The sequence below is a fragment of the Megalops cyprinoides genome, chromosome 7 (genome assembly GCF_013368585.1).
Source record: "Megalops cyprinoides isolate fMegCyp1 chromosome 7, fMegCyp1.pri, whole genome shotgun sequence".
Lineage (NCBI taxonomy): Eukaryota > Metazoa > Chordata > Actinopteri > Elopiformes > Megalopidae > Megalops > Megalops cyprinoides.
Window position 1 is genome coordinate 36,442,863 of NC_050589.1, and position 17,210 is coordinate 36,460,072.

Genomic DNA, 17,210 nt, shown 5'->3' on the forward strand with positions numbered 1-17,210 from the left:
AACTAGATTCTTCTGCAAAAACTCAGTCTAACCGCCATGCACTGTGCCTGTAAATTTGGCTATCCAGTCAAAGGAAGGGTTTGTCATTATGTTTACTGTATTTTCTGTAGTCTGCCAACAAAAGTATCACATGCTCAAGTTCAGGCTGTCAGTTTTGCATAAAGGAACACCCTTAATATAGCCTGAATTGATTAATAAAAATCCATAAATATCTGTATTAATGGACAGTATGTAAAAATTTAAGCCACGATAAGGGATCAGAGTATGGTAATGATATGTGAATTTGTTTGGCTTAGAATATGATTTAAACTGTCACCACTCCCTCCCTGCAGAGTCCGGGCTGAATAACTGTCACAGCAACGGCACTCTGTGTGGGGACGGGGACGAGGCGTACTGCGTCACCAACGGCACAGACTCCTTCTGCTCCTGCAAGCCAGGCTTCCAGAAGACGGGACACAACAGCTGTGAAGGTGACACACTGGGCTCCATGGCTATAACCTCATTACACATGTTGCTCCTTTACCATCACACGTCATAGTCTGGAAACTGTTTAACACAGCCTGGATGTGACCACATCTATTACTGTAGTTGCAGGTAATGTAATGGAAATGCAGTCGTGCTAACCTTGTGCCAGCTCTACAGTGAAAATGGATGTCACGGACTGTCAGTTGTCGGTGCCTTGTGTTCATTTATTATTTTAAAACTGGCACAGATAATCCATTTTAACTAACCCATAATGTTACTGCTGTCTATTCAATCCATTGCTTTTTTTCAGATATAACTTGTTCTGCATTTATTCGAAGGGGCTTATTTCTAAATTTTGTTCACAAGTGTATACATATTTCAGGTCACCTTGAATAAGCATGCCTGATAATTTGAAATGATTAAAGTAACAATGGTGGTGATAAAGCAGTGTGCAGTGGCAGTAGCGCAACTCGGATGCAATGAGGGGTCATCACTCGGTTCGGGACTACCTGCGACAATGGTGCTCATGATGCTTTCAGAATTTAAAAGTGCCTCCAAAGCAGCAACTCTGTGATCCTTTTTCTTTGTTTCTTTTCCCTCATCACTCAGACAAGAACGAGTGCAAGCAGTTTGGCATGTGCTCCCACATCTGCAACAACACCAAGGGCTCGTACAAGTGCAGCTGCCACAAGTACTTCACCAGGGTCAAGGACACCTGCAAGGCAGACAGTAAGCGTGACACATCACATGGCACATGAATGAGTGCTCCATTGCTGCTTGAGCCAGAAGCTGTCCTAGATCAGCACTTTTGTCTGGAGGTTCTTTGCTGGCTCTCATGCTCTCCCCCTGACCCCCACTATCCCAGGCAGCAACAGGCAGGTGCTCTACATCGCTGACGACAATGAGATACGCAGCCTGGACCCTGGCATGCCCAACTGGGTGTATGAGCAGACCTTCCAGGGCGACGCCAACGTGCGCATCGACGCCATGGACCTGCATGTCAAGTCCAACAAGATCTTCTGGACCAACTGGCACACAGGCCGCATCTCCTTCTACGAGCTGCCCGCCTCCTCACCCAGCTCCAACGGCAACCGCAACCGTCGGCAGAGTGAGACCCGCACCACCCGAGTGACCGACCTGGAGGTGGGGTTCGCTGCCATTTAAAATGCAAATAATGAACATGACAAAACATGCTCATTTATTGATATCTATTTATTTAAAAAAATGGTTATGATGTATGTGGATGACTTGAAATGAACTGACCAACAGGTGTCTTTAACAAGGGAACAGCTTCTGTCATGACCTTGATAAGGATTGCTTGTTAAAGTTTATAGCTTGTTGTTAGACCAGGCCCCTCCAGTGGTTCTGGTCAAATCCCAGAGAGTTCTGGGGCTCACCTCCATTCCCCATCCCCCCCCCCCATCCCACGCAGATCCCTGGCCTGAAGATGCCGCGTGGGATCGCTGTGGACTGGGTTGCCGGCAATATCTACTGGACCGACTCCGGCCGTGACGTGATTGAGGTGGCCCAGATGAATGGGCAGAACCGCAAGACGCTCATCTCAGGCATGATTGACGAGCCGTACGCCATCGTGGTGGACCCCCAGAGAGGGTAAGGCGTCACGGAGACAGAGTTTGGGAGTGTGGGTACGAGAACCAAGCGCTTGACGGAACTTTCTTTAAACCAAGCAGTACTCCATTAATAGTTGACTTACCTGTAACACTTAACAGTTTAACCAATAATGCACATTTGTGAAATGGACAGAAGGCAGTGATAAGGTAATAGGTTTTCATAATATGTAGACTGAAGCCTTGATGACACCTATAGAACACTATTGCTGCTGACTAGCATGCAGTGTTCCGAGTGCATTATTGTCAGGAATTATTCTCCAGTTCTGGATGGGGGGGTGAGGATGGTCTTTCATTTTGTCCAGTGAAAGGCCATATTGATTTTGTGTCAGGCTGTCTTTTCTGATCTGAATTGTGTGATTGAATACATCACCAGTTATTTTGAAGGGGCAGGGGAGAACCAAGCTACAGTAAATATATGCTCAGTTAAAACAGAAATGACCTCTGAGGCACCATTGCCTCTCTTTTGTTATTGTCATAGTGATTTTAGTGAGGTCCATGCCATCAGAGACCTTAAAAAGGTGTTTGCAACCTTATTTTTTTTTCTCTTGGTGACCCTTGGGCACTGCAGTATTTACAGCACCAAGCTGTCCTATAAACTGTGAGCTGTTTCTGCTCTCACAAAGACAATTCTTGAACTTTCCAAACCGAATATATCTATCTTTTACATGTATTTAACTTTTTTATTTTTTTACATTCCTACCTTCCTCAGACACTAACAAACAGTCTCAATTAAGAGGTTATTATGTTCACTCAGATCCACTTTAACTCCCCCACCACTCAAATTCCACCCTGTCCCATTTACTGACCCTCGTACCATGTCCTCCCATCTCAGGAAAATGTACTGGGCAGACTGGGGCAACCACCCGAAAATTGAGACCGCGGCAATGGATGGCACCATGAGGGAGACACTTGTCCAGGAGAACATCCAGTGGCCCACAGGTGTGCACCTCCATTCCCTGAGTCTCCTCTGCCCTGGCATAGACTCCCAGCATCTTCCCCCTGGTAGAGCTCTGGAAAAGCTGAAACCTCTCCAGTCTGCTACAGAATTCTGATTGGCCTGGTTAATAGCAGACCCCATAGGACGGGCATGATGGAAAGGCTGATCAAAGTTCATCATGCTGTCTCCATGTCTCTCTTCCTGGTGTCCACAGCAGCTAACTGTCACCTCCCCCCCTTCTCCACAGGTCTGGCTGTGGACTACTTCAATGAGCGCCTGTACTGGGCTGATGCCAAGCTGTCCGTGATCGGCAGCGTCCGCCTCAATGGCACAGACCCTGTGGTGGCCGTCAGCAGCATCAAGAACAGTTCAGTCTACCTCTTCTCCACAGGGGCTGGGGGTGGGCATTGGGATGGGTGGAATCGAGGGTGCTGCATGTAGGGAGAACGTAATGACCAGCTTGTCAGGCATAACCGTTGGTTGTGGACGTAGGGGAACAGGCAAATGTTTTCACAGCCACTGAGCCAAGACAGAGCAGGTATTCCAGAGGGTACGGTGATCATAATGCTTCCTCACTCACCCCATACAGAGCTCCACCACCCCTTCAGCATCGACATCTTCGAGGACTACATCTATGGTGTCACCTACATCAACAACTTCGTCTTCCGGGTGAACAAGTTTGGCAAGGGCCCCATGGAGAACCTGACCACGGGCATAAACCATGCCACAGACATCGTCCTCTACCACCGCTACAAACAGCCGGAGAGTGAGTGGCACCATCCCGGATGTCACCCCATGTCACTCCCAACCAAGATTTCTTCCTTTTCCCCTTCTTATTTATTTATTTACTTACTAATTTGGCACACACTCTTATCCAGACAAAATTGGAAGGCCGCCATGGCAACATGAATTACATCTCTGTATGTGGACCTTTGTGAACATAGATGTAGAACAGGTCCTAACACAGTAAATGAACATTAAGCTAAAATGTTAACATTTTATTTTTACAGCATATGAATAGTGTCTAAAAATTACCCTCAAGAGCAGCCTGCCCACATCATAGTACTATACACATTCTGTGTGTTTCAGTGACAAACCCATGTGACAGGAAGTCTTCTCTCTGTTTCAGTGACAAACCCGTGTGACAGGAAGAAGTGTGAGTGGCTGTGTCTGCTCAGCCCCAGCGGCCCCGTCTGCACCTGCCCCAATGGCCGCGTGCTAGACAACGGCACCTGCGTGGAGATGCCCTCGCCGACAGTGTCTCCTCTCTGTGAGTCACAGCACCCCTCCCCCCCCAATCAAGCTGGTGGTAGCTCACACCTCTCTTCAAAACTCAGGCCCTTTTCACTGAATAGTGCCTAGCAATATGGCCTCATCCCTCTCAGTTCTGTGATAGAATGTTATGAAGCATGATCTTTTGTAAATGCAGTGGCTTGTAGGCCTCTGTTTTAAGTTAGGTCAAAGTGGGCTTTTTTGTTGTTTTGTACTCAAGACTTCATTTCTATCTGTTGTTATTTTTAAGATTAAGAATATAGTTGAATTATTTAAATTATACTTTTGAATTGACTTGACGTTGCTTATTGGGACTCAGATATGTGGCTCTATGTGTGCTGACACAGCATGCCCCCCCCCCCCCCCCCCCTTATTCCCTTTCTACCAATGCAAACTAGGTGCCGGTTAGGAGTTGGTTCAACTTGCAAACCTTCTAAGAACCGGTTTGCTTTTTTCACGGGCTAGAGAGCCACCATACAGCCACGTCATTACGTCACTGTATACATCTGTAAACATTCTGTATACAGACTCTGGCTGTATTCGAAACCGCCTACTGCATACTGTGTACTGCGTACTACATAAGTATATATATAACTATATACTGTATATTGCATGCTATTTTTCAGTGTAGTATCCAGTATGTGACCATTAATGATTACATTCGTAGTATGTTAAGCGCCAAGCAAGCAGGTACAAACAACAACAACAAAAACAAGTGAACAGTGCTTTAGTGAGTCAATGGCAATCTTAGAAAGTAACATGCTAACATTAGCTACTGTTACCAAGGTTACAGCTAGCTGTTGGTCAGCTAACATTACTCAAGTAAGCATAGCTACTAAATTCTCACATCAATGTTATGAACGTCAAACGTAAGAAATTAGTAGCTATGCTTGCTTGGGTAATGTTAGCTGACCAACAGCTGGCTAGCTAGCCATCAGTGTTACTTTCATAACATTGATGTGAGAAAGTAATAGCTCGCTAAACAGCTAAGAAATACATAGCTGGCTGGCAACAAGGCAAAAAATTTGAAAAATAAATCACTGGTTTTTCTTTTTAGGCAGACTCGACGCTACACTAGCTCTGGTTTTTTTAAAAATGGCAGAAACAAAGTTTTGGTTGGTCTTGTTGGTCATGATAATCCCGCCCCGAGCCCCTGACATAAGTGTTGCTTGGTTCTAGACCAGCAAAGTGTTGATACCACTCTTGAACCAGTTTTCCTGGCCGAGAGCCGGTTCTTTGGCTGTCAAAACGTGAAGAACTGGTTCACGATTAGGCACTGGCTCCGAACTGGTCCTCAACTGCCTTGGTGGAAAAGTGGCCACCGATGGGTGGGGTTACTCTAATCCACCCTCTCCTCCTCCCCCTCCTCTCTCCAGCGCCCTCTGCCAGGACCTGCAGCCTGCTGTGCCTACACGGTGGCAGCTGCTTCCTCAACGCCCGCAAGCAGCCCAAGTGCCGCTGCCAGCCCAACTACAGTGGAGACAGGTGTGAGGTGGAGCAGTGCAGGAACTACTGCCAGAACGGGGGCACCTGCACCGCCTCTCCGACAGGTACCCCCCAACTCCTGCTATATTATGATGAGAACAGGCCATTCGGCCCAACTAAGCTCGCCATTTCAATTAAAGAGAATCCAAAACTGCATCAAGTCTGGACTTGAACACAGCAATGGTCTCAGTGTCAACTACATGCCGTGGCAATCTATTCCATGTATTGATAACTCTTTGTGTAAAATAATACTTCCTTATGTCAGTGCGGAACCTATTCTCCACTATTTTATCATTTATGTCCCCTTGTTCTACAGACTGAACTTAACCTAAAAATCTGTTATAGTTAACCTTATTGAGTCCTTTTATAAATTTAAAAACCTCTATTAGATGAGCCCTAAGTCTCCTCTTGCTAAGTCTAAATAGGTTAAGTAACTTGAGTTTTTTCTCATAGCTTTTATATTTCATGCCAGGAACTAATTTAGTTGCCCTTTTTTGAACTTTTTCACGAGCCTCAATATCTTTTGACTTTGTATCCCAACATCCTGTTGGCCTTTTTTACTGCTACAGCACACTGCCTAGATCCTGTTAAGCTTCGGTCAACTATTACTCCTGAGTCTTTTTCAAATTGAGCACATTCTAGTTCCCCCCCCCCCCCCCCCCCCCATGAAGTAGTCTTGTCTAAGGTTCTTATTTCCCACATGCAAGACTTAACGTTTAGTTAAATTGAATGTCATCTGCCAGGTATCTGCCCACTTTTGGATGCTGTTTAGGTCTTCCTGTATTACCTTAGTTGATTCTATACTGTTGGCTAGACCCCCTAGTTTCGTATCATCTGCAAATTTTACTATTTTACTGCTAACCTCGGCATCAAGATCATTTATGTATATAAGGAATAGCAAAGGCCCCAACACCGATCCCTGCGGGACTCCTCGTACAGGATCCTGCTCTGATACGGTACCTCCCACAGTTAGTCTACTTTCTGTTAGATAACCACCTTCGAATCCACTCAGTGATAGCTCCTGTAATCCCTGCAGATTTCATTTTCACTATGAGCGTCTCATGTGGTACTTTGCCAAATGCCTTTTGAAAATCCAAATAGTTAATATCAAAAGCTTGTTTTGAGTCTAAACACACTGTAGCTTCCTCAAAAAAGTCCAGGAGGTTTCCCTCTGTGAAAACCATGCTGGCTATCACTTAAGATACCATTTTGTTCAATGTATATTTCCAAATTATCTCTAATGATGGATTCCAGTAATTTACATGTGATGCAAGTTAAACTGATGGGCCTATAATTTCCTGGATCAATCTGGTCACCTTTCTTGTAGATAGGTACTACATTGCCATGTTTCCAGTCATCTGGTATTTCTCCAGTTCTGAGAGATTGTTTAAAAATAACTGTCAGAGGCTTGTAAACCACTTCTGCTAGTTCCCTGAGAACTATTGGATATATTCCATCGGGGCCTGCTGCCTCGGTTTTTGGAGTTTATCTAGTACTTTTGCATCACTTAATTCAATTTCCTCCGTAAGACTCTCAGAATTGAATGCACCTGAGGGCATATGTGAAAACACTTCACTAGTGAAACTGTCTTCAAAGTAACTATTTAAGGTATCAGCAATAGCTTTGTTATCATAAACCATAACTCTGCCCTTATTTTTTATACCTCTTATCTCATCCTTAACTATCCTTTTACGACTATAGTATTGAAAAAAGCGTTTAGAGTTGCATCTAACGCAATCTGTCTCTCAAAACGCCTTTTAGCTTCCCTTATTTTTCTCTTAACTTGAGCTCGCATATTACTGTATTCAATCTTATTACTCTCTGAGCTGTCCAACTTGTATTTTCTAAATAGTTTCCTTTTTTGTTTCAAACTGTCCCATAATACCTTATTCATCCACTGTGGATGCTTCTTTTTCAGCTTCCCTTTTCTCGCTTGCGGAATGAATTTATGCTGTACATCCAGAATAATTGTTTTAAATATGCCCCACATTTCTTTCACAGTTCACATTTCTAGTCACAGTTCTAGTCACAGTTCACATTTCTAGTCACATCCAGAAGAGGCACCCAATTTATATTCTTTGTATAGTCACGAATCTTAATAAAGTCAGCTTGTCTAAAGTTAAAAACGCAGACTTAACTTGCCAAAAAAATTCAAATGTAATCACACTATGGTCACTTGTTCCGAGTGGCTCCCCTACCTCAGTACTGCAAATTCTATCAGGATTATTACACAAAACCAGATCAAGAATTGTGTTCTCTCTTGTAGGTTGAGTAACATACTGTATCAAAAAGCAGTCATTTTCAACATCTAAAAACTCTTTCTCACATATACCTTGACCTGACACAGCTTCCCAATTAATTGAAGGGTAATTGAAGTCCTCCATTACTATTGTCTCACCCACCTGACATGCTAGCTTAATATTATCAAAGAGCATACTGTTAACACTGTTGTCTGAGGCTGGTGGCCTATAACGTACTCTGACATTCAGACCCTTTACATTTCCCCCCAATATTTTAATCCGTATGTCTTCACTAACACCAAGGGGCTCCATTCCTGGAATTTCCTGAATATTAAGATCCTAAGATATTATCCTTTACATAGAGAGCTACACCCCCTCCTTTTTTTATTGGTTCTATCTTTTCTTAGCAGCTTGTATCCCTCTACCTTATACTCATCCCCATCCCCTGCACCAAGCCATGTCTCTGTGATCCTAACAACATCATAATTACTATTACTCATAACAGTTTCTAGTTCCAAAATTTTATTTTTTATGTGTCTAGCATTTAAACAGGGGGATTTCAGGGTACTGCATGTGCATTTCCTGTCTTTCCTTTCCACTCCCAGCCGTTCAAAACCACCTCTATTACAGTGCAACTCTGACTGATTTGCAATCATGGTTTTCTTCACTACTAATAAAATACTTAGCAATGGTGTGTACTGTTCTGGCAGTCTGTCTATCCCTACCCATCTCACTGTATAACCTCCCTGCCCCCCCAGACCCTAGTTTAAATAACCCTCTGCTACCCTAAGCATACGCTGGCCCAGTGCAGCTGTACCCCTCCGGTTCAGGTGTAACCCATCCCGCTTATACAGGTCACCCCTGTTCCAAAAGGAGTCCCACTGCCCCATAAACCTGTACCCCTCTTTCCTACACCAGGTTTGTAGCCACGTGTTAAATCTCCATTTAAAGGCTTGCTTCCCTCTGCTTGCACGTGGTACTGGTAGAATTCCAGAGAAGACTACCATGGAGGTTCTGCGCTTAATCTTTCCCGCTAGCTCAATAAATTTGTCCTGCAGAACCCTGAACCTACCCCTTCCTATGTCATTGGCTCCAACATGGACCATGACCACTGGATCCTCCCCCGCTCTGGCCAGGAGCTTGTCCGCACGCTCCAGGAGGTCTCCAACCTGGGCACCAGACAGGCAACAGACCATGCGAGATTCTTTGTCGCGTGAACACACTATGCTATCTACCCCTCTAATTATTGAGTCCTCCACTATCACTAACTCCCTTTTCTTGGAGGATGAGGCCGCCTGGGTGCCTTGGGGCTCTTCAGTCCCCCCACTCTCAGGGTCGTGGGTCAACTCGTCCTGCAGTGGCATGAAACGGTTGGTCACCGCGATCTCTGGAGATGCCGCACCTCTTGGAATTGTGCGCCCCTTTCTACACCTATGCCCTACTGTAACCCAGGTCTCTCACCCTATCTGGTCTGTATCTTCCCCTCTACCCAGCTTTGGTGAGCACACTATCTCCCTATAGGGCGTACTAATAAGTTCCTGGGACTCTAACAATTCCGGATTACTGTGGAGTCCAGCTAGTTGGGCCTCGAGATCAAGAATCTTGTTCTCCAAGTGCTCAACAAGTCGGCAACGATCGCAGATGAACTCATCCTGGAGGTCTCCCTCCAGAAATCCAATCATCCGGCAACTCTCGCACAGTTTTGGCCACATTTTTTTCCCCTAACTGAACACCCTTTCCCTAAATAAAGACTTACTGCCGAGACAGAATTACCAGCTAAAAAGTGCTAAAAGCACCAAGGTGGTTCAGAACAGTCAAAGGCAGAAATTAAACACAAGGAAATGCCACTTAGTCAAGATGCAATAAACTACGCCTACAGTTCAGAAAAAGCAAACACGCTAACACAACCAGAATCAGGATATCCTAAAAGGAAACGCAGAAGAACAGTAAAAACAAAGTAAACAAGCGAACTGGCTGGCTAGCTAAACTACCCGACTAGCTAGCTGAAGTATGCTACTTAGAGATTTAAAGATTTGCTCTTAAGAGGGCAAAAAAACACAAAAAAAACCTCTCGTCGGCTAGAATATGTGCCAAATTAGCTCCGTTTGCTAACGAAATAACTCGTTGGCCACGCTTCGACGGAAGAAAAAAATGGAAAATTCCCTCTCTGTCCCCTAATGGCAACAAAAGATTCAACTTTAGGAGCAGGACAGACCTCCCCTTATTTAATAGTTAGATGAATAGCCCCGATTTTTATTTTTATCCGTTTGGATGCAGGAGCAGACAGGCCACTCCACAAACACAGCACAAACTCACCAGGCAAGAGCAGTCGAGCAGAGCAATCGAGCAATCAGCCCAGAAGTGTGTTGAACACACAAAAGTGACATGGTGCTGATGTGCACGTAACATGAGGTTTGCATGTCTGTTGAAATCCGAAACAGTAGTTCTGCGCCGGATTTTGTGTCTTATGCTGCTTTCACTGCACTCAAGGTACATTACTGTGCGATACACATAAAGAAGAATGTTGGTACCAGTCTAGTGATTCTGTGTTGGCAATCTGACCCTAATCTCTCTCTCTCTTTCTCTCAGGAACGCCCACCTGTCGCTGCCTGAAGGGATTCACTGGCCCCAAGTGTAACCTGCTCACCTGTCAGAACTACTGCCAGAATGGAGGCAACTGTACGGTCAGCCAGGGCAACCAGCCTACCTGTCGCTGCCCGGCGGACTACCTGGGGGACATGTGCCAGTACAGTGAGTATCAGGAGTCCTCTACAGCCATGCTGGGGCTTATGTCAGTGATGCCTGGAGAGAGAGGCGTTGTAAAGCCTCTGTACTGGGATCAGCTAGCCTGGGCTCCAGCTGATACAAGCATGGTTCCAGCTTCTAAAGGGGAATTAGCTCAGATCTAAAAACCCCAGATTTTTTGCCCCCTGGCATGGATTTGAGTATCCCTGGAGTAGATAATACTTATGATGCTCGTTCTGCCCGATGGTCAGCCCAGCCACAAGCCGTTTCTGTCCTCCGCTCCCCAGGCAAATGCGAGGGCTACTGCGAGCACCACGGCACCTGCCTGCAGTCGTCTGACGGCGCAAAGCAGTGCCGCTGCCCCCCACAGTACGAGGGCGAGACCTGCGAGGTGGACAAGTGCCAGTACTGCAACGACGGCAAGTGCATCCAGGCCAACAGCCACACGGGCGAAGTCACCTGCAAGTACGTCACCGGACACGCCCTGCCACATTTTGTATAATATGACATCAACCACACCTTAATACCCAGCATGTCCCCTTACAGTTGTGTTAGTGTAGAAAGGATAAGTGAACATGTATCTGCAGAAGTGCAGAAATTGTCTAGCTGTCACCAGCCATAAAATTTCTCTTGCACATTGAAAGCTCTGTTATCACACAGTTGCAATACTTTAATGTTACGCAAAACAATTTGTGGACAATTAAAACTTAAATCACAATGGATTTAAGCAATTTCCAATGGTATGTTATTTCATTTCATAAAATGTAGGTAAAGTCCTGAACTTGACACTCGGGTAATGTTGCGTCTAAAAATTCTGGTCACGTCTAGCTATGTTTGCTGGTTCAAGAAATGACAGCTGTTAAAAAAATGGACTCTAGTTCATTTTTGTTGGCTACATCTCCCAGAAACCACTGAAAAACACAAGAATGGGTGCAGAGCTGGTGGCATAGTGTATTTTCAGTGAAGTTAATGACACATTTCTGATTGGATGTTGCACAAAGTCAGGTGTGTGGAATAGGACTGGTGCAAGCTGCAAAATTGCATTGGTTGTAATATACAGCAATTCAGGTGGGTCTTGGCCCATGTGAGGAAAGGTGTGTGTGAAGTGTGCAGTCTGATGGGGGCTTTACCTCTCCTGGTCCACAATGACCTGACTCTGCATCTGTCTGTGTCCAGCTGCACCAATGGCAGGATCCAGCCCAGCTGCTTCACCTGTGATGACTACTGTGTAAACGGGCACTGCTCTGTCAGTTCACACACCCAGCTGCCAGAGTGCCAGTAAGAGGATAATGGCTGTCTCTATCACACATCCGTACTCACACATAGTCATGCAGACACACCCTTATTTAACTCACCATTGCCTTAGTAAATATTCATCCATGGATAACAAGGATGAAATTGTAACCCATGTAAGTTACTCTGGGTAAGAGTGTTTGCTAAACAATTAAATGTAGATGTGAAATATATGCACGCACTGTTAAGCTTGTTGGCACACTGAAGCACACATTTGTCACACATACACACACATTTATTTAAAGAATGCTTTTTTCAGAAACCTAACTGTGTCTGTGTGTACATTGTAGCTGTCTCCCAGGGTGGACCGGGACTCGCTGCAGCATCGTTTCTGCCCCTGTGAACACCTCAGACAGCACTGACAGTAAGTAACCACAGCTTCATTTCTGTATAGCATTCCTCAGACAACCTGCGACAGTCATATCTAATTGGGTGCATTATTTGTGCTCATAAAGTTTTAATCCAGTGACATTCTGTCTCAGCAAAGCAGCAAGCACAGTTCAGATAGGCTTGTTGCTTTCTTAAAGAAGCAACATTCTAGTGATATTTATTTTTTTGATGGTGAACTTGACTGTCAGTACCTAATCTGAGGAAAAAGTACTGGTCTACCATTACAATTTTATCTTAAATAGAAAAACATGTTCAAATGTTCCCTGGCTATGGTGAGTATTAAGTGATTGTAGCTCAAAATGTATTTCAAACAGGAAGTTTGAAAAAACCATTGACTGCATATAGATATGTGAAGTAATTAAATCTATCATGTCTCAGCACTACTATGGGAGTGCGAAAGAGGTTACAGTGAGGCAAGCTTACTGTGTACAGTCATTCTAGGGTGATTACAGTTAGTCCAAAAATTTATTATGCTAATTTGTCAGTGTTAATATTGGCTTAAAGTCAGTTTACTGTTAATTCAGTTCATGAACACAAACATGTATATGATCACAATGTTAATTGTTACCTTTGTAAATGATGGAAAAAATGGTGCTTGTGTATATCTAGGTGCTACATTCAAAGTATACCAGAATATTTCAAATTGGGAAGAATGTTTTTGAGTTTCTGCATCTCTTTGTTAAAACCCATTGTAAACCCAACCTCCTGCCCTAATAGAAATATCCAGTATTGTTAATGAAATTGATTTTTAAAAGGCAATAAACCATTAAGTCTGATTTTTTTTATATTCTCTTTCTCAGCAGGAGCTGCTTCCATTGCCATTCCATTACTTCTGCTGCTATTACTTGTGCTGTTGGTGGCTGGCACCATCTGCTGGTACAGGAAGAGAATGAGTGGGTAAGTTTGCATGGTGGGCATCCAGGAAGCTGTGATTTCTGAGCAGGTGATGTTGCCTGGCTGGTCAGTAACACTCAAGAGTGTGAAAAGTAGCTCGTCAGACTCTGTGATCCCTCTGTGCTCTCACTGCTCTCACTTTTAACACCTTCTTCCACTATATCTCTCTCTTCCTGTCTCTCTGTCCTTCTCTCCCTTCGTTTCTCTATTTCTGTCACTTCTTTCCTCTCTGCTCTAAGTAACTGCGTCTCTCCTGTCCCCCAGGTCTGTAAGGCTGGGCAAATCCTGTTCCAGACGCTCGCGGTAACAGTCGCTAGGGTTACACTCTCCATCTGTCCCCATGCCCCTCCCCTGTCCCCCTCCCCTATGCCAGTGACATCCTGTCCATCTCGACTTTCCCTCACCATGTCTCTGAGTCTGTCGCGTGGCCCATGTTTCTGGTTGTCTTGGTGTAAAATGAACTAAGTTTTGCCTGCTTTTCTCCAGTCCCACCCCACTTTATTTCCCAAAGTACCCTCCAGCAACACAGACTGTGATCTATTGAGCCAGAACTGAAATAGATCAGCTAGTGCAAGGCACTGAGGATTGTCCCAATCTCCACCCTCTTCCATCCGTATCTCTGTAAATAAGCTAGTCAAAAAGTGACTTCATTGTACCGTTCCTGCATTGTTCCGATCAGGCATTCGGAAAAATGCAACGTGAAAATCCAGCACTCACCAAAACAGACGTCTGAGACCGCCAAAATTCCTCAGTCGTGTTCCGTTAATGTATGTGTCTGTTTTGAACGGCAGTCAACCAGTGTTGTGTGGCTCTGTCAGTCAGTGTGGGTGTGTATTTGACGTGGGCTTGGCAAGCACATGTGTTGGGAAGCTTGGTTTGTGAATCAAATGTTGCAGCTTCAAGGATACTGCCATTGCACCTTATAGCTTGGTGCTTCACCAACTCCCAGCAGGCACCTTTCTGTAGGGCGATTTACATGGATCATGTTTTACATGCAAACCATTTATAGAGTTGGATATGCACTGAAGCAGTTCAGGTGAAGCGCCTCCCTTTTAGGTGCTACAGCAGTGGCATGATCGGGGTTCGAACCCCTACCTGGCTTCTCAACCACTAGGCCCGCTGCTAACACTTGAATTCTTTCAGCAAATACCCGACCGCATGGATGGATGATGTCAAACGTTAGCTATATGGATCACATTGGGTAAGGAGTTCTGCGCAGACAGCGGTGCGCAGGTGTGGTTGTGCCAGGAGGAGCTGCTCTGTGCGCGTGCCTGTGTTGGTGCGTGCTGGGTCGGCCTAAGTGCCTTCGTTTCCTGTGAGCTCGAGCCCCCCCCCCCCCCCGCCCCCCCCGTCGTGTTCTGTGACCCCGTGGGTACGTTGTGTGACCATAGCTGTGTGGGATGGTGAGCAGGAGCCGGGCACCCGTGAGGTCTCACCCTGTGCTTTCACACCTTTTCAGCGCCAAGGGCTTCCAGCACCAGAGGATGACCAACGGGGCCATGAACGTGGAGATCGGGAACCCGGCCTACAAGATCTACGAGGGGGAGCCGGACGACGACGTCGGGGAGCTCCTGGACTCGGACTTCACGCTGGACCCGGACAAGGTCTCACACAGATGCAAATGCACACACATGCTCATATACACACATGCACATACACCCAAATACACACACGTGCAGACACCCAAGAACATGTAGATCATTTACACTCGCACAGACATGCTCACTCACTTATACACGTATATACAGGGAAACACAAATGCACACATATGCATACACATAGGCTTGCACATGCACACACGTGCACAGACTCTACAGCTGTAGGCTGGATGCCTCCTTTTGAGGACAGAAGTAAATGAAGCATTTACTGTGTTTGTATTGGTTGTTATTGGATTAAATATATAATAGTAGATTGCCATAAATCGATGTAGCCTATTTGTGCAGACACTCCCAGACTGTATTTTCCTGGCTGATGTAAGGAGGGATAAACTGTTTGAGGCTGAATGCCCAACATTGCCTTGTTCTTCCCCGCAGCCCACCAACTTCACTAACCCGGTGTACGCCACCTTGTATATGGGTGCCCACAACAGCCGCAACTCCCTGGCCAGCACAGACGAGAAGAGGGAGCTGCTGTCGCGGGGGGATGAGGACGTGGGAGACCCGCTGGCATAGACTGTCACCCTCTACTGTCAGCCGAGTGCCGCTACACAAACTCCCCTCCCCCCTTTTTTTGCCTTTTTAAAGAAAAAAAAGAAGCAAGAAAAAAAGAAGCGAGAACACTGTATAAATGTACAAAATGAAGGACTACTTTTGTATGTGATTGCAGTATTATATTTTGTTCTTTGAAGATTCCTCTGGTCAAAAAAAAGAGAAACCATTTTTCTATACAATTTTTTTTAAACTTCGTTCCACCCACATTCAAACACACACACACACACACTCTCTCTCTCTCTCTCTCTCTCACACACACACACACACATAACACACACACACACACACACACACACACACACACACACACCCTCCTTAACCCAAGTAGCCACTACCTCTGTGCAAAATGAAATGAAAATGAGATACAACATTGGAACAATTTTAATTTTTTATTTTTGTATGAATTGTATAGAAAAAAGAAAAACTTTGTTCCATTTCAGAAATGCCAAGTGTTGGTTTGTTTGCGGTGAAAAAGGAGAGGGGAGGGTGAATGTCAAAGTCCAGTTGCCAATGGTACAGATGTCGGTCGGTCGGTTCACCCCAGTTTGTGTGCATGTTTGAGTGGATGTGCATGTAGTTGTGCGTCTGGGTGTGTATTGCAGGGTAGTGTGCAAAGAGGCTTAGGGTGGAAGTAATTGAAGCGATTTGCGTAGCGAGACAAAACATTGACGGCATCTTCTGTATTTCAATATTATCTCAGAGAACTATGTTCGAGTGATTGTGTTTTCTTCCTTGCACAGACTAAATTTATATATATATTTACATATATATAAGCCTATTAATAAAGTGTCTTGAAAATATCCACAGGAATATGAACGTACGCAGTTTAAAAAAGCAGTATATTAGTTTTTATCATGTTAGGAAAAAAATGATTTTAGGGCTCAAGAGGTACACAAATGGCATAGCAATGTCAGAGGTGAATGAATGAATGAAAAAATGAATGAATGTTGAGGAAGAAGTTGAGATCATGAAACATTCCAGGATTGTCAGGCTTTCTCTCTGGGAGGGAGAAGCTTCAGCTGCCCACAGCAAGTTGGAACCAAGGAGCTAACTGGGAGTTGGGAGCGGAGTGACCGTTTCAGGTCTGTGGTAGACATGAGCGGGCCCCCTGCAGAAGGACCGTCTCCAGGGGATTAGTTGTGACAAAGGGGAAAAAGATGACGGGGGGAAAAACTTTCGTCTTTTTGCATTAACTCTTTGTTTGTTTTCAGTAAGGGCTTGATAGCGTAATCTGTGTGAATTTTAACATTTTTAAACAATGTCTGCTCATGTATTTTTTTTTTTTTTTGGACGCTCATTTTAAGTGCATTCCTGAGGGGTTTACATGTGCCTCTTCGTTCATTGCCCCCCTATTTTTTTTTCTTTAGCCTCGCTGCTAATGCTAACGTCTGTCTGCCTGGTACATTCTCAAGCTCAGCTGCTCTGGCAGGCGGCTGAGAAGCTGCTTCTAATGGAGTTGATCAGCCATAATTTAATGCATGTAAAACTAAAAAAAAATATATATAAAAAATCCTTTTGCTTACCCGATACAACGTAACAGTATTCATGCAGTGTGGTTTATAATTTTATTTCAGCTGTTAATTTTGTTTTTTGATAAAAAAAATAGTACAATCATTTTACTTTTGAAAAAACACTTTTGCAAAAATCC

At 44.7% G+C, this 17,210-nt stretch overlaps 1 protein-coding gene across 1 annotated transcript in view; it reads left to right on the forward strand.

Annotated features, from left to right (window-relative positions):
• lrp1ab (low density lipoprotein receptor-related protein 1Ab) overlaps positions 1-15,741 on the forward strand; it is a 146,876-nt gene extending 131,135 nt beyond the window's left edge. The window contains exons 74-90 of the mRNA XM_036533059.1: positions 333-470; positions 1,075-1,194; positions 1,331-1,608; positions 1,898-2,076; positions 2,929-3,035; positions 3,281-3,400; positions 3,623-3,799; positions 4,163-4,303; positions 5,682-5,855; positions 10,620-10,781; positions 11,063-11,240; positions 11,952-12,053; positions 12,359-12,432; positions 13,262-13,355; positions 13,617-13,655; positions 14,812-14,956; positions 15,386-15,741. Of these exons, the coding sequence (XP_036388952.1) occupies positions 333-470; positions 1,075-1,194; positions 1,331-1,608; positions 1,898-2,076; positions 2,929-3,035; positions 3,281-3,400; positions 3,623-3,799; positions 4,163-4,303; positions 5,682-5,855; positions 10,620-10,781; positions 11,063-11,240; positions 11,952-12,053; positions 12,359-12,432; positions 13,262-13,355; positions 13,617-13,655; positions 14,812-14,956; positions 15,386-15,523 (2,366 nt within the window). The 3' untranslated portion in view covers positions 15,524-15,741. The remainder of the gene's footprint in view (positions 1-332; positions 471-1,074; positions 1,195-1,330; positions 1,609-1,897; positions 2,077-2,928; positions 3,036-3,280; positions 3,401-3,622; positions 3,800-4,162; positions 4,304-5,681; positions 5,856-10,619; positions 10,782-11,062; positions 11,241-11,951; positions 12,054-12,358; positions 12,433-13,261; positions 13,356-13,616; positions 13,656-14,811; positions 14,957-15,385) is intronic.
• The last annotated feature ends 1,469 nt before the right edge of the window (positions 15,742-17,210 follow it).